Source organism: Aphis gossypii, chromosome X, assembly GCF_020184175.1.
Source record: "Aphis gossypii isolate Hap1 chromosome X, ASM2018417v2, whole genome shotgun sequence".
Classification (NCBI taxonomy): Eukaryota; Metazoa; Arthropoda; class Insecta; order Hemiptera; family Aphididae; genus Aphis; species Aphis gossypii.
In genome coordinates this window covers 10,966,441-10,994,314 of record NC_065533.1, presented here as the reverse complement: position 1 = coordinate 10,994,314, position 27,874 = coordinate 10,966,441, and the positions used below count along the sequence as shown (strand labels likewise).

Here is a 27,874-nt window from a genome sequence, read left to right as displayed (position 1 = left end):
AAACCTAATAATGGGTACAGGTAATAGTAGGTATTATATTCGACCCGACAGTTCTCGGTACTTTAAAAGTACGTGTACTGCTATAAAATTGCAGACTCCGCGGATATAATCCGTATAAATATACATATAATATAAACGCATTAAACTGATGTACCTAATCGTCCGTGTGTATAATGCTTTTGGGCGTGTGTTCGTTTGTTTTTCATCAAAACGTGATAGATCAACACTATGCTGTTATTATTTTTATATAGTTTTCGTGTAGGCGTCTTACACAGAGATTTATTAGGGGTGGAACTAGGAATGAAAAAAAAGGATTCTATTTCATTATACAAATACCAACTTTTAGAGAAGAAAATTATAAATTTAGTCGACTCATAACAAATATAATTAGTATAATTAAAAGTGTATTTAAACCTGGTACATAATAACATATTTTATAAAAAGAATAGAACAAAAATATTAAAAACTAGACTGATGTATGTTAATTTGTTTGACTAATTTTTATAAACTCAAAATTATATTTTTTTTCTGTGTTTGCGGTCTACAATTATATTATCTTTCTCATCTTTAATAGACTACAACTCACCAATCGCACCGAAAATCGTTAGTTAATGTAAACGCGCGGTATTCTAAATAGTTATATTAGAGTGAAGCTTTATTAGCTCCCTTATAACCCTCCTTTTGTACTCATCGCGGCCCTGGCGTTGTATATAATAATATTATGTATTTTTATCATCTATATACGTTTTCAATCCGAGTAGGCGCACGATCACCGTATTCGCACGTTATCGTGGTGTAATATTGGTCGCTCCCGAACGTCTAAAAAAGATAACATTATAATATTATGTTATTATTATATAATTCGCGAGTTGCGGACTTTGCGACACAACCGAATTTTATGTTTTCGTCGTCCAGTCACTCGGCATATTATCCATCCCTTCACCGCGCTCACTTGTACACACGGCGTATACAGCACACACTTTATTACATTACACCGACTTGCGGTGTACTTTACACTATACATACACGACTTTACTGCTTGTGTGTGTATAGGGCTCCCTCACCAGCGTACACACACGCACGTCTTTAGGCGGCTCTTAATAATTCTCGAGCACGCTCCACCGACGACGACGACGACGACGACGACCACCACCACCACCACCACCACGTCCTTTTGTAATGATTATATTCTCGTACACACGTTTTCGCCGCAATCTTATAATTCGCGTCACGCTCCTCCCGGTGTGCCACCGACCGCCGACAGCGGCAGTATCCTTCTCCTCCTTCCACTCCCGTCGTCCCGCGGCGAAAGTCCTTTTCTCGTGGAGAAGTAAAAAAAAAAAATCCCTCGTCGTCACGGTCCGTCGCCACCGCCACCGTTGCTCGTGTACCTATATATATATATATATACACATCTCGTATGCACCGGGGACAGAAAAACTACCACGTGTCAACTGTATATAGGACTGTTTTCAAAACTTAAAAGACTCGTGGGTCGGTGTGAAAAAAATACTGCTCTTTTAACATGTAAAATTAATGAATTATATAATATTATTATTATACCGAGCGCGTATATCATGTATACGCGTAACCGTTATAAATTACCAACTTATAACATTATATATGAGGCACAGTTGTAGTAGGTGTCTCCTAAATGCATAAATACATATTATTTAAATGTCTAAATATAACTTTTCGCGTGTTATAAACTTCATAATAACCACGCGGGTGGCCCTCGGAAAAATGTGTCCAGTGTCTTCTTCTGAATAATAAAAATAGTTAATAATATATTTTTTAACCGAAATCAAGTCCAGGTCATAATATAATATAATATGAAATTATAAACCCATTATTATCTACGCCTCATCACAATTTGCCACGACGGCGCACTTTGATTGCAATACAATTTAAATAGCACATCTTATATTATTATATTATTATCGTAATAGTAATAATGAAGCGTTTTCTGAGATCTGCACCAATGCAGCTGCGTCCCCAATACAATTTACTGATGATTTGCATCTCGCACACAGTATTATTATACTTTACACCACAAGGACACTCGGGAATTCTCTTAAGATCGAAACCTCTGTACAATGTGTATTTGTGCGGTACATTTAGGTCGACTCGGGGGCGAGATCAAGTTATTATATAGATACGCGTCACTCGATCTGCGGGGAATAATAAAAACAATGGAAAGTTTTATGACAAACAGTAATTAAATAATAAAAAAAAAAATGTTTTATATTGTAGTCAATTGTCTTGTATCGAATCAAAGTGACCCGCACTAACGTGAATACATTACACATTAACTCACTTATTTGTTTATTATTATAAATAGCTTAGTTATGATCATACTGCAATTACATCATGTAATGTTCACACGTATTATATTATATATTTTATATACATTATACATTATACATAATAAGTATGCCGGACGCCGATAATAGGCACGTCTAGCAACAAAAATATATTAAGAATGAGTAGACGAATTGTTTTAAGTAAAAGTGTCTTTTTTTAGTTACCTAACATAATAAATAAAAATAACAGTAGTTATGTGAGTAAGATATGACATCGAATCCACTACTACATAATTAAATTTATAGTATTAAAAATCTATATACCTAGATAATAATAATATTGTAAATTACATAATATTATTGTCAAAAGAATATTATACATATCGATAGCGATATCTTATCCTAGTAATTGATATATTGAGTAAATTACTCACTTCTCCCCTTCCTTTCCGTGGAAGATTGTTCCAGACTAGGTCACTAGGAATATCAATATGTGGCTCACAACTACCGAAATGAACAAAATAAAAGATATAATATAATATATTTTGTATCACAATTATCTTAGACAATGATACAATATTTGGTATCCATTGTCTTATCTTTTGATGAACTTTAATCGAATAAATATTATCAATGGTTATAATAATATATTATAATAATATTATATTAGATTAATAAAATGTTATAACAATGTTTTTTTCGATAAATGCGTTTGTACAGTCCAGTAAACCATTCAATATATTTGGCCCATTTGATACTTTCAGTTTGACATATGTCTGTCCCGGAGGGTAGTTTTATGATTTTTTTTTTTTTTTAATTTAATAGAATAGAACACAATATTATATAGCACATAAATAATAAATATGTGTAGTTGTTTTAATTCAATTGCCCATAAATGTGATACAATGTATAGCGTTTACATCTAGCTATTATAATAGATATAACTTCCATAATACGAATCACAATCGATAATAATTATGTTCTGTTTTGCTTTTGTTTTTCAGACTCCGCAGGCACGTGACAATAACGCTCTTGTCCAGAAACGGTTCGTTCGCTTCGCAGCTTCCGTCCGTGTCCGTTATAACAATATTATAACGTTATCATACCCGCGTTCTTGGAACCACAATATTGTGTACCTACCGTACTTCCTATCTGAAGTATAGGTAAGTCACGGGACGCCACAAGCGCCGCCAAGTGAGCCTAAAAAAGCCGTCCACCGCAACGCTCGTAAAAAATACAATACAGACGTCCGGCAAACGGATATAAACGGCTTTTTTTTTCGTTCCGCGAAATAAAAACAGCGAAAACATGGCCGTAGTAAACATGAACAATTTGCTGAACGGAAAAGATTCCAGATGGCTGCAGTTGGAGGTGTGCCGGGAATACCAGCGGAACAAGTGCTCCAGACCCGACACGGATTGCAAATTTGCGCACCCGGCTGCCAATGTGGAAGTTCAAAACGGCCGCGTCACCGCCTGCTACGACAGCATTAAGGTACTTGAACGCGCGCGTATGTGTATGTGTGTGTGTGTGTGTGGCTTTTTATTATTATTTTTTTTTTTCGAGAGAGAGAAATTTCCCGGTTTTCTATCTCGGACGCATTGATGTCACTCGAGATCATCTGCACGCATACTTATAATAATATAGTATTACGCCATGTCTTTAATATGCATAACGGTTGATTACGTTTTCGCTGCAGAACACGTGACGCGTCCCTTAATCTAACCAGCTAGCCCATCTGTTGGGCCGAGGTTATAGGCATGTACGAATGTCAAGTGTTGCTCGAAAAAAAAAATCGCTCCGTATTATATACGCTCCTATTCCATTAAATATATTATTATACGCCCGAGCTGTTGTTTTGCGATCATACCTGCAGTGGTTTTGCTTGAGATCCGTTACGATTTATGCTTAAAACATTATTGCGGGTGACTCGAAAGCGGCTATACCTAATACCGGGTTGCCGCCGCGATCGCGCATTATTGTAATAAACATTACCCATATACAAAGGAGTTAGGAATGATTGTACTATATGTATGGTATGGGAGGTACTATGCACACACAAAAAATAATAATATAGTTTTGAAACAACAGCAGTAACGCTTTTCGGGGGGTGCAACGCGGTAGGTAGGTATATCTACAAAGTACGAATACTGTTTTTAGGTGACGAATAACTAATAATAATTATTTTCGGTGCGCTTGTACTCGTTTGTTCTTCCCACCGGGTTTTTTAACCGCCGCCACTCTCTTTGTGGTCGATCGATTTTTATTTTATTTTTACGTGTTGTTCAAAAAAAAAAAAAACACTAATATTATTAGGTATTACATTGCATTAAAAATATCAAATTTTCGGAGGCGGATGCATTGTTTTTTTGAAAAATTAGAGCCTCGGTTAGAGGGGGAAGGAATGACAAATGTGAATTAAAGAAGTGTGGCGGGGCCACCTCCCCCTACCCCTTCAGGGAAAAAATTCTATTTCGTTGGGCTTACGTTTATGCACTATGCATGTGTTTTTATGTATATTTATTATTTATTATAATACTGCTGTGCGTGGTATATGATTACACATTCACCGTACACGCGTACCTATATATAATATAATATATACATACGTAATATGAGTGCGATCGTGTCGTGCAATATATCACATACGTATATACAATACACCTACACGTGTATGCGGGTGTACGATAAACCTGCAAATGTATATATACGTATATTACGTTTTGGTGGGGGGGTGTACGCGTGACGTAAATATCCGACAAAAATTTAGTATGCAATAGACGAGCCAACCCGCTAATTTATCCGCGAGTCCGCGTCACAGTCCCACAGCAGTGTACATGTATACATTATATTCGGCTCGCATGTAATCCAATTTTCGAAATTAAAGGCACCACGACAGGCGAATGGCTTTAGAAAGGAGAGACTTAATGATTAACCAAGTTGGTTATTCGATACCTTTGTAGCGGCGTCGTTGTTTTAATCAGGCGCTTTATTCAGACGGTTTGTGAATGCGCCGCATATTTATATACACGTACACTTAGATTTTGTAGTGGTAAACTGCTGGTGGCAAACAGTTCAAAAACCGTCGACTGACCTTTTTATGTATATTTTGTAAACGTCGTTATTATGATAATATTATCTGCAGCAGTTATCACCGAAAATAGTCGTGTCTATACATTGAATGCGGTCTGGCATCTCCAGATTATTACAATCTCAGGCCGAACGTCGTCAAACCTTTTGTCCAACAACTGCTACTATTCTTGCTGCAAATAAAATATTTTACAAATAATTGGGTTTGCCGACTAGTATAGTATTACTTCAACACGGGTGAATGATATTTTATTTTATACATTTATATTATATTTTTTGTAATAGAAAAGAAAATTTGTTTAAGTGTTGAGCGTCATTAACGGATTTTCATGTTGTCAAAAGATATAGTGGTATTTTATTTTTTTATTAATTTAAACGCAGTTAAAAAAACAAAAGAATGATCCTTACATTGATTTTTATTTTTATAATTTTTTTAATTGACAGTGACTTATTTCCATTTCAAACATGTGGAATATTAATCATGTTTAAAACTATAATAAATGTAGTAGGTACAGTGTGTTGGCTACACGTTATACAATATATACTGTTATATAGCTTTGATCATTATTAATACTCATAAAAATTCTTTTACACGTTATTAATAATAAAAAATAAATTTATCATAGATATATATATATATATATATTTATTTTTTTAATTTGAATTTGAATAGTGAATGCCGTATACATATATTATTATGACTGTACAAATGACAAGTTGTCATTTTTTATAATTTTATGTTGAAACACAATTAATAAATACATCAATCTTGGTACACGTATTTATTTAAAAACATCGCATTTGATGAATAATTGAAGAAACATTAAATTCAATTTCTAGAGTAATTCAGTGATACAATAAGTATTATAATATCCATAATTTATTTATATACCTCCTATATGATTAACATTTTAAAGACATTAAAGTTTCATAATGTCGTATTGTTTAACTTTGTTCAAAATCACTGAACCCTCGTACAGAACCTTCACCTTTTTACATATTGTGATATTTATTTCAAATCTACTTGCAAAATAGCTAACACAATATCTCCCCGCTGCATACCATTAACAAAAATTATTCCATTATTGTTTCTAAAAAATAAGTGAACTATAACGGTTTATGAAATAATTTTAAAATTATATATTTTTAGAATACGAATATTAATACAAAATTAATTACAAATTTTAATAATTGAAAAAAAGTGTATATATATATATATATGTTTTAAAAACGAAATGCAATTAATATAATATAATATATATATATATCATAAAACAGCCTATTTGATGCCCATCATGACTCGAGCGTATACAACTCGCAAACCCTTTTAAGAGATGATATGCAATTTGGACTGACCCTTTCGAGGAATGGCATGCAAATTGAATGCAGCCATAGTATTATGTGCAAAATATTCACGTATTTGTGGATGTGTGTGCATCTCGTGCGAATGTTTTTGACGTTGAGTTTGTCGTGAACTTTAGTTTTCGAAATAGATAATTAATATACGCGCAAAAACAGTTGATAACAATTATTATATCAGCATAAATTATTATGTTTATCATTTTTTTTTTTGTTGTTGTCGACGCAATAATCGGTCGTTCTGCACTCTTCGTATATTATAATATTATAATATGACATGTGTACGTACTCACGTATTCCCGGAAACACTATACAGTGATCGAAATTTTGATTATTGCTGTAGTATAATGGATACAGTGTTCAAACAATTATAGTGATATTAGTGTATAATATATTATAGCAAATGTACGTTAATAATTGATAAACAATTCACCGTACGTCAATCAATCGCGCAATCATTTTACCGAATAACAATGATTATTATTGATCGAGTGGGCCGATTGATCATATTATATCGATATCATGAAATCTAATCCGAATTATTGGTCTTCCGCTATCTCTCGTTGTTCGCTGCGTAGATTAATGACTTATCATAATAATATTATAATATATACAAATCAAATTTCTGTAATTCGATGACAATATAATATTATGAACAAATGACGTTATTGACATCATATCGCGAAGAATAACTTTCAAACTTCAGTTTTAAGAGTATTAAATATGAATATTTTTATATTTTAACTTGCAATAATATTGAGAACCTGCAGACTCGATTATTACAACCATTTTTATCGACTAATACGTGATTTATACTTGGCGAGCATTTGAGTTTGTATTATTGTTATGATTATCGTTGTTGTTTTGGTAAATAATAATATATATCGCTAAAAACGATTTCACGATCAATAATCGTTATTTGCGATGAATTTTCGTGCGGTATAAATTCACAAATTCATCACGACGACTCGACTACGGGACACAAACGTTTTGCGATATAATATTCGTATTGAGTAAGTCTGTATAGTTACATAATTCGCTGCACTACAGTCTGTCCCGACATAGTTTACGCGTACACTTCGACGATGTCTGTATATTCCGTTTTATTTCTGACAAACGAGTGTGTGTGTGTGTGTGTATGTCGTACTTAATTGAAATATCAACAATCTCATCAACTATATTGTTGGTACTTATTGTATTAATATATTATAATATGTTTCATTGACGTTTATCCGACCGATGACGTTCGGAACGGACACGAATCAAAAGTTTCTATACCGATGACTATATTATACCTACTCTGTGCGGGGAAAATTAAAACTAATTTATGAACGCGCGGATCTTTCGCCACACCGCTGCGGCATCCGATGAAATTATAATACGTCCGCTCGGCGTGTTCGTCCACTCGGGGCGATAAAATAATATCATGGCACCACGTGGCAGCGTGCATAATTGGGTCAAGGTGTAATTTATTATTTAAATTATACTATTAGTTTCGTGATGCGACACTTCTTGACGTGTACATAATATAAATTATTAAAAATATTTTAACGTACTTTACAAACGAAATACGGCGGCGTTCGGCAAATCGTATAGGTACCTTTATATATATATATATATATGATATTAGTAGATATAGTATATCAAACATTATAATATTATAACGTTATATAAACTTTGCATATACGACCGCGTGTATGCGATGTTATATGGACGGCATAATATAATATTATATCATTATATCCATCCAAACCTATAATAATAATAATAATAATATGTAGTCGTGCATTTAAATATTCATGACAAAAGTTTCAACGTATAACCGTAATATATGCTGATTCTCTCGATTATCACAATCGCTTATTATCATAATGCCTCGTTCTCGAGAGCGTACGTTATTATTATTATTATTATTATTATACGGCAGGTATACAGCCGCTGTGGAACAGAGACTATAAGGTATAGGTAGGTACCTCCTAATAATATTAGGTATATCATATTATATATTATTATCATATCACTTTTATTCGATGATTGTGTAGGTAAAAACAAAACCTTTTGTCATTAAGTAGTCGTCAAAAAATAATAAAAAAAGTTTTCTTACATCGCGGCCCTTATTATAACTTACGTATCAGACACGAGTATTTATAATACCTTTAGATGACATCTTTTATGGATATATCGTACGATATTACTTTTTATATACGTAGTATATAAGCCTATTTATTATTATAGTCACAGAACAACTCGCCAAGCGCCTAAAATCAATTCCGATCGTCTTTAGTGAGCATCACGAACTTTTCACCTTTTTTTTTATTTTTATTTTTCCGTTAATTGGTATGTTGGTGATTTTTTTTTCGTTTGTTGAAAACGTTAACGTTTTTTAATCGTAATTAGCGCGTGTGTATCCCGAGCTATTAAATTCGCATACTTACAAATATTATATATTTTACTGGTTCGTGTCCGACCCAACAGTGACAATTTATTATTATACCGTGATAATTGTAATAGAGAATATTGTTCGAAACGGACCGAAAGCCCGTCGTTAACGATATACGCTCTCGTTTGGATTCTATTTTATTACTATTGTAACTGTCGATTTTTTAACGTTACGTAATAATTGGTGGGTATAATAACATATTATGTATACTGACTAAATCGGATTAGTGGTCAAACGCATTGCGCTTCGCGACGACCCTTCCGCTGTATATTACTTACACGCATACACGTAATAATGTATAGTTTTGCGAACCGCGTAATTTGAGTACGGTGACTTGTTTTAGACGCCTACGTTAGGTTACCTACGCGTATACAACTGTACTTCAGGCCGATTTATATACCACCGAGTCATTTTCTCGACAAATATTATACACCGTCATGTTTTTGATAAAACATATTTTTCTCGTTAAATTTGAAATTTTTACAACGTTTTTGGAGAAGAATTTTTTTCTCTCTCTCTCTCTCTCTCTCTCTTATTATTTTATTATTTTTTTTTTTTTACACAACATAAGTACATTTTCGATTTCATATGTTTGGAGACAGAATTTTTGTTTCTGTGTATAACACGGTCGTCTTTTAAAAATCTTCTAATGGATGAGACAAAAAGTATTTTTTTTTACACAATTATTTTTCAAAAACGTTACTGCTACTCATATAAAATAACATTTTGGATATTACATAATATATATCATGTACATGTAGGTACACGTGTTTATAGCCAAGGAGTTAATTCAAGTATTATTTACAAACAGACAAATATTTAGGTCAGAACTATTCACATATAATGTTTGAAATTCTTCAAAGTCTAAAAAAAGTGTTCGCGGTCCACTATCGTTTGTTGAATATCCCCATCCCGATCATTAACAGCTGTATGCAGCTATGGTTGTTAAAAATGATTCATCCGATTTTAAATGCATGTAATATATTTTTAGTTTTTTGGTTTAGAGAACTATATAATATGACTCATAAAATAAGAGAATAATATTTCAAATGTATATAGGTAGTAATGGTACATATATAAATATACTTTTTGACTATTTGTCTATTTGTAACTCAAATTCATTCTATGCTTATATCCAATGTAATTGGCTTTAATATTTACTAAATTATGACTAGTTTTATATTAATGATTATGATTAAGTATAATGGTGTAAGATCAGGTGACCTAGGAAGCAAGTAGGTGCAAAGCATCAGATGATTCTTCAGCTCTGTATTATGTCATAATAATACACAATTCCACATAATAGGATTGAACGAAAAAAATAAAAATAAAACGAAAACTATTTGTCTGAGCGTATATACTTGCAAAAATAATAAAAATAATAATACTACACATTGTACTGGTGGGGTACCTACTTATAATAAAATATCGTTTGATTGCGAAATAACTCGGCACGTCGCGTAGTCACACACAATATAATTTGGCAGAACAAAATTAACTCAAGTCGAAAGCTAATAATAATTAATCAAAATATTAAAACTACTCGTGACGGCCTAGACTTTGCGAAATCGACTTTGGCTCTTATAATATATAATATATAATATTAATACATTATATATACATTATATTATATGATATTATTATAATGTGTGGTTGTCGCAAATAAATAACACGTTTTATCTTATTACATGACAGTAGTATATTATAAAATAGAGAGTTCTGGAGTCCCAAAATCCGCTGACCCTCTCGTTGTTGCTGACTCCGCTAACCATTGCAGACTATTGCTGATCATGGCTGATCCGTACACGGCAACTGCTACAATAATCACATTACACAAGAATCTCTCCAGGGAAATCGAATCGTTCCAGTAGCTCAGTATGCATGCTTATTTCACTTAAGAATAATCTATTCTCAATAGACCATATTATTGTAAATAACCAAATACCTCATTCATTATTCTTGATGTCCTTTCATTTTGCATCATTCATACATAGTGAGTATACGTTCCAAATAGCAGCGCTAGGAGAAGCGCTGTAGTGCATAATATGATATATGTTCTATTGATAATACTAGTTTAAAATTTAAATCAATCTTAACCATATCTTTTCCGGTTAGTCTTTAATCTGTCTAATAATAAAATTATTTAATTATTTATGAAAAAATTAGGTTAAATCAACTATATTTAACAATATTTTAGTAAATATGACAACCTTACCGTGATCTCAGACACATAGCCAGAGTATTTCTACTAGGGGGGGAGGGCCAATAATTTTTGGCCCTTTTATCATTTTCTGAATAAAGACTGCGTTACAGTCGCCGTTTCCAAAACGATAATATTATTTATCGATTATGATATATTAAAACTAATAGCAACCATCTATAAACAAAAATTTCTATCGTAAATCTCAAAATTTTGACTGAAATTCATTTTTATATATTTCTGACCATGTGATTATTGTTATAAAGAACACGTCTTATTTTTTCAAAAATTAAAAAAAAAATAGCAATTAGCAACAGATTTTATCGGATAATGTAAGATACTTAAAGAAAATAAATAAAACGCAAACAATTATTTGGAACAGATTGTATGGTAGAGTTTTGTTTTGATTTGTTATTTATCTAAATAAGACTGCAGTATTCTAAATGAGAACAAACAAGAGAGGAATATACAATTTTCAAGGGAATAATATCTATAAATGAGCCATAAGTGAGCTTAATAAAGTCCAAATTACGCATAGCTTTATTTTTAATCATCTCTGCGTGAGGAGAAAAATTTAATTTAATGCCTAAAACTTTAAATTGTGAAACAAGCTTGATATATTTTTGTTCGCGGGCGCCGCTGAGTTGTTGCTAATCTACCATATGTAATTTTTGCCCTTCACCTTAAGCTCAGCGAACAAATTATAATAAATTACTTTTACTTACGAATTTCTTTCACGTCGATAACACTGGAACAATATCAGCGCCGTATATTTTAATATTATATATAGATAGCTTATAGAACGAATTAATATACATACAATTATAAAGTAAAAATTTAAAACTATTCACTGTCAGCAGTGTACTGAGCCAAATTAAGAATCAATTAGGTAGGTAATATATTGTGCTGATTTTTGTTTCAAAGTTACTCGATTGTGACCAGCTTAAAAAAATAGCGGTGGATTGTATTTTCTGGTTTCGGCGTGAGGCACAGCCAATAGTCAATGGGTCAACGAATTAACATTTGGAAATCTCTATTTTATACTACTCATGAATCTGGTCTATTATAATAAAATATAATGTACGAATGAATACCGAATCAGTTTTTTTGGCCGTTCGTTGTCAGCGTACACGTGCCGTTTAATAATCGAACGAAAAGACCACTGTAGAATAAAGACAGATCACGTTTTAAGTGTATGCCGGCAAAACTTACAAATATAATATTTATTACGACGACGATCGTTATATTATTACATAATTTTTTTCTGTGCTCCAATGACAACATCCTCCGTAGCAGTTCTTCTATTATTATTTTTTGTCGTCATAATAATAATTGTTATACGTTTAAGACATAACAATCGCAAACAGCATATTATTAATGATATATTAATACCGTCGTTGTATTGTCACGCTAGTCTACAGGAAGTGAGCAAACAAAAAATCTTAATGATCCAATCAATTTTTCGTGTTCTCCGCTCTACGCGGTACGCGATATTATTATTTCAATTACTGCCGTTTTGGCGTTATATAGGTACTAGTACCCACCTACTTATTATGTGTATGTCGTCTCAGTTACCCTGCAGTGCATATCAATTTTAAATGTTGATAAAAAGTCGTTAAAAAGTATTCTCAAAAATAAAAATAAAAATGTTTGTTAACGGTATTTAAAAATTCAAAATTAATTATATAAAAATTGAAAAAAAAATGTATATCAATAAATCGATTTTGAATTTTAAATTCAATAATATAGCAATAAATAGGTCTATAATATTATTTATGTACAGCCTAGATACCTATAATAATAAAATAAGCAATAAAAACTCAAATTAAATTTTCTTTGACCTATTTCAACAATCATTTTAGTAGGTAGAAATCAAAATTAAAATCATGCAGATGTTAAATTGATATATTTTTAATCGAAAAAAGTATTTTTTAAATCTAATTAAATATCAGAAAAACATTAAATATAGATATTGTGTAATATAAAAATGGTAAAATCAATAAAATATTATAATAAATGTATATCATAAAAAGCTTAAAGCAGTAAGCGAAATTTAAATTTAATTCGAAAAATTTTATTTCATTTCTTATCCCTGCGTGTGCTATGTTTATAAACTTCCGAATACCGCGGTCCCACTGTCGATCGTTGAAATTAAACCCGCTATTCAAAAGATTAGGTTTGTAGTTTGTTCTCACAAAATACGTACAATATTTAATTAAACGAATTTACGCCTAAATATTTTTTTTTAATCTATCACATATATTACCGATCAGATATCCATTTTAGAACCTATGTAATGAAACGAGCACCGTCATCAAGCTATACTGTCGCGAGACGTGTCGAAGCGTATTATTATTCCCATGCGTTTTGGTATTATTTTATTTTATTACAAAAAATAATAATGTAGGTACACACTTTTATTCGTGAATTCCTTAACGTAATTTCACCATGAGAGATTTATATTACGCTTTTAGCTTCGCATTTGCTTAGTTAACGATTCCCGATGTTTGGATGTTGCCCGTTAAGGGATATTTTGTTACAATATTATCCATAACAATATATTTTTATACGAATGTGTAATAATGTACACGCGTAAAAAATTGTTTACAATGCAGTTTACCTGTCTGGCTTTACCTGCGCCAACTACGCACATTCGAGGTACATTATACCATAATATTATTGCCCATGAAAAAACACACAACACTAATGTTTCCCGACGAAAAATATTATAAAAAAAAAAAATAATGACTAAACTTTTAAAATTTCGGATTCGTAGTAATACACGCCAATAAGTTAAATCCCGAACAAGACCGATGAACTCTACTTTACGATTTCATCATGTATTATATATATAAGGCTTATTACCGCGAGGAAAAAAAAGATGTTTAAATAAAAACACAAAACATAATATTATTTGGTGTGCAAAAGCACGCGTTGAGTTTTACTTTATAATAATGTTTCGTTTTACTTATTCTGTGCGTAATCAAAGTTTAAGAGTTTTTTTTTTTTTTAATAAATAAAACGCATATACTGTTTGGTATGCTACGGAGGTTTTCTTTTAATAATAAATTCAAAAATAGTTTTCGAAAATAAGTTAATTTTGCTTTACTTTAATTTAACACAATATCTTGTTGCTGCTGGTTAGCGAGTGGATGTAACAGCTATAATACCACTACAGACGAAAGAATTGCTTATTTTTGTCCCCCAAGGAAAGTTTTGAATATTAAAATTTGTGTCTTTCAAAGTTCACACCCGGTGAAAAAACCAATGGTAGGTACTTTTTTGCAAAAAAAAATTTTTTTTCACAACACAAATAAACTATAGTCTATATACTTACGCTCGTTGTAGACGGAAGAAAATACTCGAAACGAATTTATATTTATATAATAATATGTTTTTAAATCTGTCACATAACTTCGGTTAGATATCCATTTTACAATAATAAAAACCCGCACCGTCACGTCACCGGCGACGACCGCGTGACGCGCGTCGAGCCATATATTATATTATTCCCATGCGTTTTATCCGTTTTCGTATTATTTTGTATTTTACTATGAGAAAAATAGTAATAATATAATACATAATATATACGCGTATACATTTTTATACAAAAATTCTTTTATTATGTACCTGCGCCACGAGAGAAAATATATAACGCTTTTAGCCGTACATTTCACTATCATAGTTAACGATACCCGCAATAATGATGGTATATGACGTACGGACGTCCGCGCGTAGCCGTAGTGGCGTGTTAGTCAGTAGTTTGGCTGTCGTTGCTGCGCTAGAAAAATATTTGAAAAAATATTATATTATCAATAATAGTAATTGTGTTTACCTGTGCGTAATGATGTATTTTTCTCTTCCCTGTCGGGCACTGTCTATATGTATGGATTTACTATAGAACGCTACAGCAACAGTTTTTCCGGGCACGGAAATTCCCGCATTGCGTGCCAGTAGTGGTTTTTCTGTGTAAAACCGAATTAAAAAAATATAAAATCATATTAACTGTGACCGTTCGCCCTGCAGCCGCAGAAATCGTTATTCGACGATATTATTGCAGGGTGGCAAAAGTGACATCATGCTCGGTTTGTTTAACACTCCATCGTAGTTTTAAAATAGTATACCTAACATACGCTGTGGTGAGGTGGTGGTAGCTATATATATATTATGATATTACATCGTTGATATTAAATAATAATATTACACAGTTTAACTTAGACGTATTATATAATATTATGACGCATAATTAATAATATTAAATTTGCATTATTGAGTATTTTGCAATCTATTTTTCACGCACAATTTTGTTCATGTTCATCCTGTATTTATAAACGTTTTGAAGAATAGGTTGAACAACGACTATATTATTGATTTATTTTAAACGTTACCGTAATTTATTTAGATGATTAATAGGTGTTTCGCATAGATATATAAGTAAATGTAATCTACATAAATGTGTTGTATATTTTAGTCTAATCAGTAAGTTATTATACTACATAATAATATTGTGTGCAAACACACTTTTTATCCCGCACCGTGCATAAAACGTTTAACGCAGAGTTCGATAGAAATACGTTTCGTTATGGGTAAGTGTGTAGTTACAAAACATTCGTAATATTTAATATAAATATACAAATCGTGATTTTTCACGATTTTCACATAATATTTTGGTTATTTCTATGCGAGGGTTTTTCATTTTTAGTCTAAAAGCCACTTGTTTACCACGAATCAAAATGCAAATCGATGTTATTCAGGCCGTCATTAAAACCTATTTAGTCGATAAAAACATACGCTTATTTTTCACCGATGAGTTACAACGTATTATTTTGTAGTGTTTCCAAACAAATTGTTCGAAAAGCTTTTAAGCATAGGTAGGTAAAACAACGATATTATTATTGTATTTATTATACAGTTAATCATTATAGTTTCCCTACAACTGGGTGAAAATATTTGCCGTTTGATGGTTATATTTTATTTTAGGATCATCTATGTACACAGTATTATCATATTCTAACGATTTTCAGGCAACGGATAATGCGTGTAATGATGCTTTTCTTCGGTGATGGAAAACGCGTACGACGTACCTAGCCCCGGTGACGAGTGAACGAATAAACATTATAATATTATAATATCTACGAGGCGATAACGTAAGAGTAAATCTGGCGTTTTGGCGTACTATCAGGGCAGCTCCGAAAACGACTGGCAACCGGGTGGCATTTAATAACTCGGGCGTTTAAAATATTTATAAACAATCCTCAGACGTAGGTGTACGTACACGCGCGCGGCGACGAGATAAGGCAGTCGCTAATAGCTTTAAGTCTCGCTGCCGCATGATTTTCTCATTGATTAATTATTGTTATTATTTAAATTAGCACATACACAGCCGCAGCAATCAAATATTTAAATAGAAAGATAAACGTATAAAACGTTGTATAAAAGCTATACTCGAAAATGTGTGTTTTAAACGTGCCCCGCGCAGAGCACTTCACACACGCGAACACACGTCAGTACGTCACCCCAGCATCGCGATCTGACGGTTTCGGTTAAAAATAGATAAGTACGAAACGCGTACATTACAATATTATTATTATACAATTTATAATACGTATACTAATTTATACTCTTCAGCCTCCGGCCCCGTCCGCGGTATAAAATCCATTATATACAACACAGAACGTGTGCTACGCGCGCTATATATTTCCCCTCGAGCGAAGTTATTTCAGGGCAGAACACTGCACCGGCTAACCTGTCCCTTTTGTGTGTAAAAGTTAATATATTTTATTATGAGAAATTTAAAGGAAAAAAAAATCACTCGAAAACATTGTCGCGAAATTGAAAATGCCAAGAGAAAAAGGTTGTAAGAAGGCCGTTTTTTTTTTTATTTATTTATATTGCATATAATATATAATATATACCTATACATAGGAAGTTCCTCCTTTGCGGGCGTTAGATAGGTAACAGCTATCTTCCTAATCTCAAGCGGAATTGCTTGTGCCATTCATCTTAAAATAAATAAAACGTGAAAATGTGTGTATGCGTCTGTGTCTGCTGTGAGCGGTTTTTTTCCTTTTCATTTTATTTTATTTTTAGAGGAATAGATATATGCAATTGACTCAGGTCGACGTTTCTCGTGGGACATCCGAGAGCACTATGTCCTCGCTGACCTTTACAGAATTTCGGATAAATTGGTTTTTGGTCTATACCGACCAAACAATCCTGTACTGTAGGCTCCCACATACATATATAATAATATATATACACACATATTATATGTATGTGTTTTTTCAATAAGGGTAAATATAAAAAATAATAATAATAATATATCAACGGAAATAATGCCAATGCTTCTATTTTTGATGTACAAAGCGAATGCTCGACATAATATATATTTTTAAACGAATTTTTCTTTTTCGTCTGAGTTCCATCGAGTTTTTTTTACGTATATTATTATTAAATTTCCAAATGACATAACGTTGTGCGGTCACCTTAATATAATGATACTATAAAGTAAACACTGCTCTGAGACATTTTTTTTTTACGTAAATCTTCTATTCTAAATCCTCCCATTTGATAGATAATGCAGTATAAAAATAATATTCTCTTGGCAGAGAATACCTAAGTATTATTTTTAGCGATTATTTAAAACATCACATAAAACAATAAGAAGGTTAATACATATCATGCATACTATATAATAATAATAATAATAATATATCGCATAGGCCATAGAGTACATTTCATTTTTAACCATTTCCACGTGATCGATTACATAGAAACGTTTATAGTAAATAATATTTGTCAATTTTACCATGACACACTATGACATACATTACGCACTTGACGTTTATTTTCATTGGAAATAATTATAAGAGTAACGAAGAAATTATTTATATATATATATATACATATAAATTTGACATTGAACAAAGTATAATATATACTTCTACTAACCGTGATTAAACGTACTTGGGTTGAAATTGATATATGTAATGTATTATGTGCATTATATTATTATTATTCAAATACAAGATTATTTCACACTCGTATTCTGAATAATTTCGATTTCGTTTTCATTTCGTCGCAATCTCCTGTCATCTTATGTTCTCTTATTTAATTCACTTTATATGTTTGTAGATTAAAATAATATAATATACTTATACCTGTGACCTCAATCGTGTTAATAGGTAAAACAGCTTATAGGCGAAATTGAATTTTAAAGAATCATAAACATTTTTACTAAAAATGCAACGATGTAAACGAAATAAACCCCAATTAATGCGAAGAGCTCTGATAAGTCAGTGAAAATACACACAAAAGTATACACAAGTATATACTATATATCATATAGTTACTACTGTAAGGCGAATTCGAAGAAACAAAAAAAAAATGTATATATAAAAAATATAATGTTCACAGACATACTCTTTATGGTTAGTTCATGAATACATTATTATCATCATCATCGTAGTCGTTGTTATTGTTATAATATTATTGCGCGGGTATGTGTGGGTATATCATTACGGCGCTGTATTTTTTTTTTTTATTTCGGAAAATATTGGTTTCGTCTTTTACTTTTATGGAAATATAAATTTATTCCAATGCATCGTTAGTTTAGCAGGTAAGAAACTTCATAATAGGTCTCAAGAGCCTAAATATGATAAGTGTGCGTTACGGTCCGCACGCGTTTTCCCTCAGTCTTGTGTTTTTTCTTCTTATTTTTTTTCGCTGAAATTGGAGAACTCGCATTGAATAACATCCCTCGCGAGATAATAATAATAATAGGTACACATACCATATAGTATATATATATATGTATGAACATCGTATCATACGCCTCACTCGCGTCGCATTATACATTATAATAATAATATCGTTTCGTGCCTTATAATGATACGAATGTATTTTTATATCATTTCCACATTATTATATTATTATTAAAGAGTTTTCGTCGCACTCGAAAAATAAATGATTACATCTGTAATTATTTTCAGGTTTTCCGTTAATCGTATTCAGCGACTATAAATACATGGCTGTACGGCGTTGCACACGCTGCGTATATTATAATATACAAAAGTTCAGCGCATACGAATATAACGTGCGTATTATAATAATCGGGACGCAAGAGTCATTATACAAGTATTTACGTATTCAAAGGAGTTTTTAAAAAAAAAAATACACAGTGAGACGTTCTTGTTTAAAAAGTCCGTTTATTTTTAATAAACCTACGTGTATTATACCGCACACAGAATTTATAATATCATATTCCGCAGCTTTTAACTTTTCGATTCCTACCTACGGCGGTTTATGCCATTTTGTTTTTTTTTTTTTTGCAAGTTCGAACTAAACATACATCTATACATAATATGTATAAAGTATATACATAGTATATCATAAGTATATCATATTATATTTTATATTTAAGCAATGTTGAAAATTCAGTAGGTAGTTTTCTATCGTGCATTTTACTAATTTTAGTTTAATTTAATTATAGTAAAATCTTCTGCACTTCAGACTATGTAGGTAATATATTCGTATGCGTGAACAAAAGTTTGAACCGCGATTTAAAGCCGACTGGTGTATTATGGATGAAAAAAAAAACAAAAGCGTTATGAAAAAATTAAAATTTAACTTACAATTTCCAAAAATATTAATATAGGTACTTAAAATATAATAACATAAAAATTATTTGATAATATATATTTTTGTGAAAAATATTTTCCTAAACAATATATAACTATACAAACACTAATTTATTATTCGAGACAATGATCAAATAGGTGTCTATAATTATGGATATCGTGTGGTGTTGCTAGTACTAGAATTACTGGAGCAATAACAATAATGACACTTTGATTACTAGCTATAACTCGTTGTGGAACCACGGGATATAAAATACGCGGAAACGGGAAAATACTGAGAACACAATCAAGACGGTTCCAGCATATTATATAAGACATAGACGGAAGTGTTTCGGGGTGTTCAGTGAACTAGGACTTAGAAGTTGTATTGGCTTTAGTTTGTTTTGTTACAGGGTGTGCACGATGCGCATTTAGATAGTCTGAGTGTTATTAGAGCCTTGAGCCCTTAGTAGACCCATCCTAAAACAACAAAAACTAGTGCAAATAAGACTCGTCATTCATGTAGATAGATACATATAGTAACAATAATGCCAAACACCGAAGAAAAGTAACTCTTAGCATAATTTATTTTTCATTTTCGTTGATTTGTATATGATGAGCTTAATAATAATTTGAATGTTACGAAGATGCATTTTAGACTCGCATATGGTTAGGTTATAATAGGGTATAAGTATAATATTGTAAAGACACAATACGGTGGTACGCTTGTGACGGGATGCAAATAATAATATATCTCTCCTGAAAACGGATTCGCTATGACGATGACGCCTCTTCGTAATTCCATTAGCGTAGTTATTATTATTTTCTCATTTTCGAATGCCACTCGTAACCGGTGACGCATTTCCATCTTGAACTTCTCATAAAAATATATTGCGTTCGATTTCCAACTAAAATTCGAACGCCCACCTAGTATGCATGAGGTATAATGATGAGAGTTAGAATATTTATAGCTCCAAAAAATCTGAAAAATGCTTGAAAACATAACAAAAAGAAAACAATTTAATTGTATGATATTAAAATGATCAAGTAAGAAATGTTTATGACGTATAATATTTTAATATATCTACGCATAGAGCTTGAAAACTCTAAACATTTTTTTTATTATTATTCTTATTAAGTTTTTAAGAATTTAACTTTTTTGAGTTTAAAATTTGTAAAAAATGATTAAAGTTTTAGTTTTAGTGTTTGTTGGTAAACATATTTAAAGATACGAAATTGGTTTTTAAAAACAGCCCAAACAATCATATTATTCAGTTCAAAATATATTATGTAGCCTTCCACAATTTCCATTATAAAGATAAAAAAAATCATTAGATACAGTGTTACTGATTACTTCGTGTAATTCGTTTTTAAAATAATAACATACTAAAAATGTTTTGTAATAATTATTTTTTTTTTTAAGAACTCATCATAAAAATAATAATATGTAATTCGAATTCATAAAAACCGAAAACAATAGAGATTTTGAATTCAATACCACAAGAAAATTAAATACATCCGGCCAGGTTCCGGGTCCCAGATATCTGCAGTATTTTTAATTGTGGTTCCAAGCCACAGTTACCACTGGTATATAAAACAATAATAGTTATTTATTTAAGCACATGATAAATGCGTTTACTTGGGCAACGGATTATTATATTACATAGATAAATAAAAACATATATTTTGTTGTAAGCGGTTCATTTTTTATTTTTATTTTTTAGTTTTGTAAACCGTTTAAATGCACGTAAACAAATTTTGGCCTAAGTCTCTGCGTGGGCGTGGGCGTGTGTGTGTGTATGTGAGACCTGAGTGTAATCAAGACGATAGGAGTGCAAAAGTTGCATAAAAGAAAAAATAGTTAATAGCAGTTGACAGTCGTTGCCAATTATCACACACGCTCGTGTTGATGTAAGTAGAATTTCGTTTGAACTGGCACGACTTCTTGCGGATACGAAAACAAAGAAATAATAACACCTAACGATCGTTGTAAAATAATATTATGGTGTCTTTTCACAAACGAAATTCCACGAATTTACCGGCTAATGTGACGAACGCAAGTAATGGCATATATGATATATTATTTAGGTATATTATGTACCGCCTTTACGTGAACAGCGTTGTTAAAGATCCATTCGCCTTTTAAGTATAGCGCGGGAAAGGACGGTGGTTCCATTGTTATTGAAAAGAATAGGAACGTGAATTATTTTCTTATTTTTACTTAAATGTTGTAATTCTTTTTACCCCGTTGAAAATATGTTTTGAACACATTGCAATAATCTTAAGCAAAAAATCTTGCTAGTGAAAAAAATGGTCTTGCTAGTGTTTTTATTCATTCCGAAAATTTAATTCGATTATCGATGTTTACTAACATTTAAATATTAATTTAACATTTTCAGTGATTATAATATTGTATTATTTCGAATTTATTTAATATTGTTCGAAAATTTAAAAACACTAGCAATGAATAAGCCAATTTGTGAGGGGGAGAAGTTTGCAGACAATGATATCAAATAAGTAACAAATTTACCAATTTAAAAAATCTATTTTATAACTACATATTTTATTATATGAATTTTATATTGATTAGATTAGTATATAATATATGCAATTAAATCGTATACCAATAGTCTGTATTACATTTTTTTTTTTTTTTTTTTTGAAAAATAAGATAAGGAATTAGTTAAGGGCCAGGGAATGAAACGAGTTTCTTTTAATATTAAAAGAAAAGGGAATTAACGGGTTCATGTATAAAATGAACGTTAACAACAGTGTATATGCGTGTAATATATACTTTAGTAGCATTTCATAGAATATCCAATATAATATAATATAGCAGTTTGCAAACGTCGTTTTTTTTTTTTAATAGTATTATTTTTAAAAAAAATCGTCTCATCGGTGAAACGCATGAAGAACTTTTTAGATTTTTTTTCCTAAGCCGTCGGACCGGCCGGACTAATATAATAATATGTCACCGCCAACGTTGTTTGATTTTTTTTCGTACTCTCTCGTTAGATCCGAAATATACAAATATATTATATACGTTGTGTGAATCAAAACGGAACACGTCGGTAAAAAAATTAATCAAAATGCAGCGCCTTTGATAAAAATATCTAAAGCTCTAAAATCCAAATTTATCTTTTTAATTATTAATATTATTACTATTTTTTTTTCTTTGAACATAAAATATGAAATCTAGACGATTCACGATAACTTGCTACAAGGATGCCTATTCAGAGCGAACGATTTGACGCATAAATATCTCAAAACTCGGTCTAAGGATCTTTTTATAACAATGTACACACAGAAAAATCTCGTGACGGGAACTTTTATCACCCTATAATAAAATTATTATTATAAGTGCTTATTGTGTGACAAAATAAAAAACATCTGACGATTGAAAATCGTACAATTTTTTTACTGGTTCTTCCTTTATGTTAATTTTAAAGTAAATACAATATTATGTATAGGTACCCTGCGGTAACGTATTCGCCCCTACACCATTTCGATTCCAATGGAAAATGTGAACTTTGATCACATGCGAGATTATTCTGTTATCCGACAGCTGTCAATGGCCGCTTGACCGATCATCTCATAGCTTATACGTGGTACCTACGTGAACGACTCGTAAACGGTTACATCACGGATTACAGCATGTATACTGCTAATCGGAATTGAATTTAGTCCGAAAATGGGGTGCGTTTATTATAAACTGCGTGTTCACGCTAAGAGGTGCTACTAAAATATATTTCAACTCTTGGCTGGATAACTTTTGATCGAAATAGGACTTTGGGGAGATGAAAAAAAAATACTAAAATACGCGTATTGAAAAAATATAAAATATTAGACTATTTTGGAGACACGACTATTACATATATATATATTTTTAAATAGTAAACATAATATATTGTTTTTTTACGGATACAGATAGATGTTCTTAAAATATTTTTTTTAGAAAGTTTTTTATAACTAAAAAATACGTAAAAATTTATAAATTATTATCTGTTTATAACAAAATTTTAACCATATTCATTCCATATTCGAAATATCCACGATATTGTAAAATTATCATTTACATGTATATCGAATACCTATGTAACATTAATATGTGCTTATAAATTAACAAAATCTAAATAGGCAAATTCTTATGATGAATTTGTGAATTTATGATTTTCATTAAGTAGGTACCTTAAATTATGTTTTATCTTATCTCGCAAATACAAACAAGTAAGGTTTGGGTAAATTACAAAAGTACGGAAGTGTTAAAAACAGATTTTCAGATAATTCTATAATTTACTTTAGCCATATAAAATATTAAGTACCTACATAAAACACAATGCACTTGCGAGAAACAAAAAGGCTGACAATATTTTAAATTTCTCTAAAAGTGTATATGGGTATTTAGTTATTCCCTTTCTCTTACTAAAAATCCCATTTTAATCCAAGATCAAACTGCAGCTGAAATATTTTGCGATACCTCTTAATGTGAACGTACTATAAAATATTTTATACTTATCATACATGGTACTTAATACGAGTAAACACTATATTGACGTGAGAAATTATTTAAGTTGGTTTGATATCCGATGTCATAGAGATAAAAATATACAACGAAAAAACATTATAAGTGGACGATTTAGTTGTACAAAGAACCGTGCATATTTTTGGGGAAATAATTTCACGGAATAATCTATTTTATCAGAAAATTACATTTTTTTTTTTTTAACACAATATACGACGTTAATAATGTTTTGATGTATAGGTATTTATTGCGATATTATCACGTTTCATGGCTTATTCACTTGTAACATACGAATTGCAGTTTTGAACTACCTATATTAAAAGTTCATATAGATATCTATTGTATTGAGTGTCGAGGAATCTTTTGGAACATACGAATTACTTACGCGAGTTGAAGACAAATAGCTAAGATAAAGCTTTGTTTAAGACATTTTTTCATTGTAATTTTTTGTATCGCTTGTCTTGTACTACATCTACGGAGTAACCGGACGGGATTACGAAATCTTTTATCGCAGTTTATAAACGGTCACTCGGTCTGTTTAAATTGAAAAGATCCGTCGACTTGTCATAAAACCCAAATAGGTACCACAATAAGTCCGTACTCGCATTTCTCTTCATACAATATTTATTTCCTCCTAAATCATGATCACATTACTTCATTACCTATAAGTAATTATACATCTTGCCCCCCCCCCCTATCGATATCGGTTGACAACAAAGATTATCATCCCCATTAATCATTCAAGATCCTTATATTTTTGTACGATATTTGCTTATCGAAAAATCAGGCTATAAAGTCTATATCATCGACGCCTCCACCCCTCGACATTTTTCTCGCGTTCACCACTGGTTCGTACGAGCAGCGATATAAATGCGACCAAACACAATTTTCACCAAAACAAATCTTTTCGACTAGGGAAATTATTTTCATGGACATTCGTATATTTATAATATTTATACACACATGTCACATATTATATTATAGCCAACTAACAATACATATTTTTATCTAACTAAAACTATTTTCATTAACTTTTGTTACAAAATTATTGTTGCATGTCTATAATAAAATCACGTGTCACGTCGTTCACGAACGATCTTATAATTTATTCGTTTTTATTTTGTTCGGATTTTTTTCTACTTTGAGATATGTCGTCTCGAAGGCATCCACACCCTACAGCCGCAAAACAAAAGCTGAAACTAAAACGTATACACTCGTAGGTACACATCTATCCTCGGCCCCGGCGTAATTAATATAATGACTGTTTACCTGCAGTGTATAATATTGTAATACGTACGTATAATGATATGCTATAACCGTATATTATTATATTGTTTGTACATGAAAAATAAAAAACAACTAAAAACGCCGTCGCCGTAGAAATAAAATAATAATATATATTAGAAATTTACAGAATCGTGTTGTCGTGAGGCATATTACACGTCCTACACATTGCACATATTATAATTTGATATTATGTCGGACACGAGGCTTTTATCGAACTTTAAATTCCACACGATAATAATGTGATAATTATTATTGTCCGACGTAATATATATATATATTATATGATCTTTCTATCTACAACTACCGATGTGTGTGTGTCACTGTCACGCGTGTATGCAGATGATGTGGGAGGTAGCAGTAAAGTTTTTTTCTTGTACATAGTATTATGTATCATAATTGCATATAGGTATGATAAAATTACATGATAGTGGTGCATATTATTACTGTTAGTAGAAATTCCATTTGAGCCAGCAAATCAAACAAAATAAAACACAATATTAAAATTTTACAATTTTAAAAAATCGTATTTTCCACGATTGATGTATGTAGAATAGTAGTTGAAAAGAATTTTAGTTCAATTTCATAAATATTTTTTCAAAAATAAAACATTTTTATTTTATTACTTTTAAAAATGTGCTATTTCATAGAAACAAAAACCTTTTATATACTGGTCGAATACTCACTAAATGTGAACAATTTAAAGTTTAAACAATACAATATTACAATTAGAAATTTGGTACCTACATTGACACAGTGGCGCAATCGTCACATTTGTCGTTTTTAGTCTAATCAAATGTGATGTGTAAATATTTATATACCTATTACACTTAAATGACAACATTGAAAATTGTTTATACATTCGATAGTGTGTTTGAGAATAAATGTTAATGGAAAATGAAAATCTATCTCACTTAGAATGTAATATGGTAACCCGTATACAATTTTGTATCTATCGTTGATATATTCCAAATCAACTCATTATTTCGAAATCACATGATAGTACTCAGTACACGGATTGACATTGATATCGGCTCGTTTTTCTCACTTAGTTTTATAAATTAGTTAAATTAAAATTTTTTTATTAAATTTATTCGGAAAAGGATGAATTATTCACTGTACATTTTACACTGATGAAGATAACTGAATGTTTCTTTCAACCTTGACTGCAATTACCAGTAATATTACTTAAGTAGGAGTATATAGACGGGTTATATAAATGGGTACCTCTAATGTCACCCCTCTCTCAGAAAGTTTAGTCCGTCTTTAAAACTTATAATATAATTAGATTTCTAAAATAAAAACTAAAATATTATATTAATTTATCTATAGTTCGGAACACCGAACAAGCCAAAAAAAACAAAAATAGTACATAATATATTATATACTAACTTGTAGTGAATGCAAAATTTTCTCTTTCAGAAACTAGACTGTTTAAAATAGAAATTTACTATTTATTTATTTTACTTTATTAACTCATATATTATATTATTATGTTCTGTAATATGTTCGGAGAAAAATGTAGGAGTTAGTTGAAGTTTGACCCTTCTTAAAATGTTAATAATGTGTAAAAATGTAAATTTATAATTTATATTTTTCGAATAGAAAGAGTAATAAAAAGATTTTCAACAGCGGTTGTTGTGAGATATTTACAAAAATTTAATCAAATTTATAGCAACTGAATTTATAATTAAATATATTATATGAAACGATGATAATATAATAGCGCATTCTAGTATTTTTTGAAACTATTTCGTAAAGATGCAATGCATTTATATTGAGTTACTACAAGTGTATATAAAGATATTACATTTTGAAAATTAATTTTTAGTTTTAAATACTTAAAATAATATATTAATTATTTATTTATTGAATGCATGAAAATTTGAAATATTTTTCAATTTAATTAAGAAATATATTCCATTAGTTTTTTGTTCTTTATTACCATTCAACATAAAAATGTTTCTTAAATAAACTTTATTCTTCAATTATTACCTAATCATTAATTAACATAACATTTGTAAGCACATACAATCATAAACAATATTATTGTGATAT

The 27,874-nt window shown here is 30.9% G+C and overlaps 1 protein-coding gene and 1 long non-coding RNA gene across 6 annotated transcripts in view; one reads left to right on the top strand and one right to left on the bottom strand.

Moving 5' to 3' along the window:
• Positions 1–27,874, top strand: part of LOC114122537 (protein muscleblind) — a 160,715-nt gene that overhangs the window by 80,626 nt on the left and 52,215 nt on the right. For all 4 annotated transcript variants that reach the window (XM_050207835.1, XM_050207834.1, XM_050207832.1 and 1 more), the window contains one exon: positions 3,308–3,797. In XM_050207835.1, the coding sequence (XP_050063792.1) occupies positions 3,612–3,797 (186 nt within the window). In that variant the 5' untranslated portion in view covers positions 3,308–3,611. The remainder of the gene's footprint in view (positions 1–3,307; positions 3,798–27,874) is intronic.
• Positions 11,221–12,209, bottom strand: LOC126552816 (uncharacterized). 2 transcript variants are annotated; one of them, XR_007606270.1, is made up of 3 exons: positions 12,118–12,209; positions 11,408–11,569; positions 11,221–11,319 (listed from the first exon to the last, which is right to left on the bottom strand). It is a non-coding gene; the product is annotated as an uncharacterized LOC126552816 (long non-coding RNA). The 2 variants fall into 2 exon arrangements; XR_007606271.1 differs by having other exon boundaries at positions 11,227–11,315.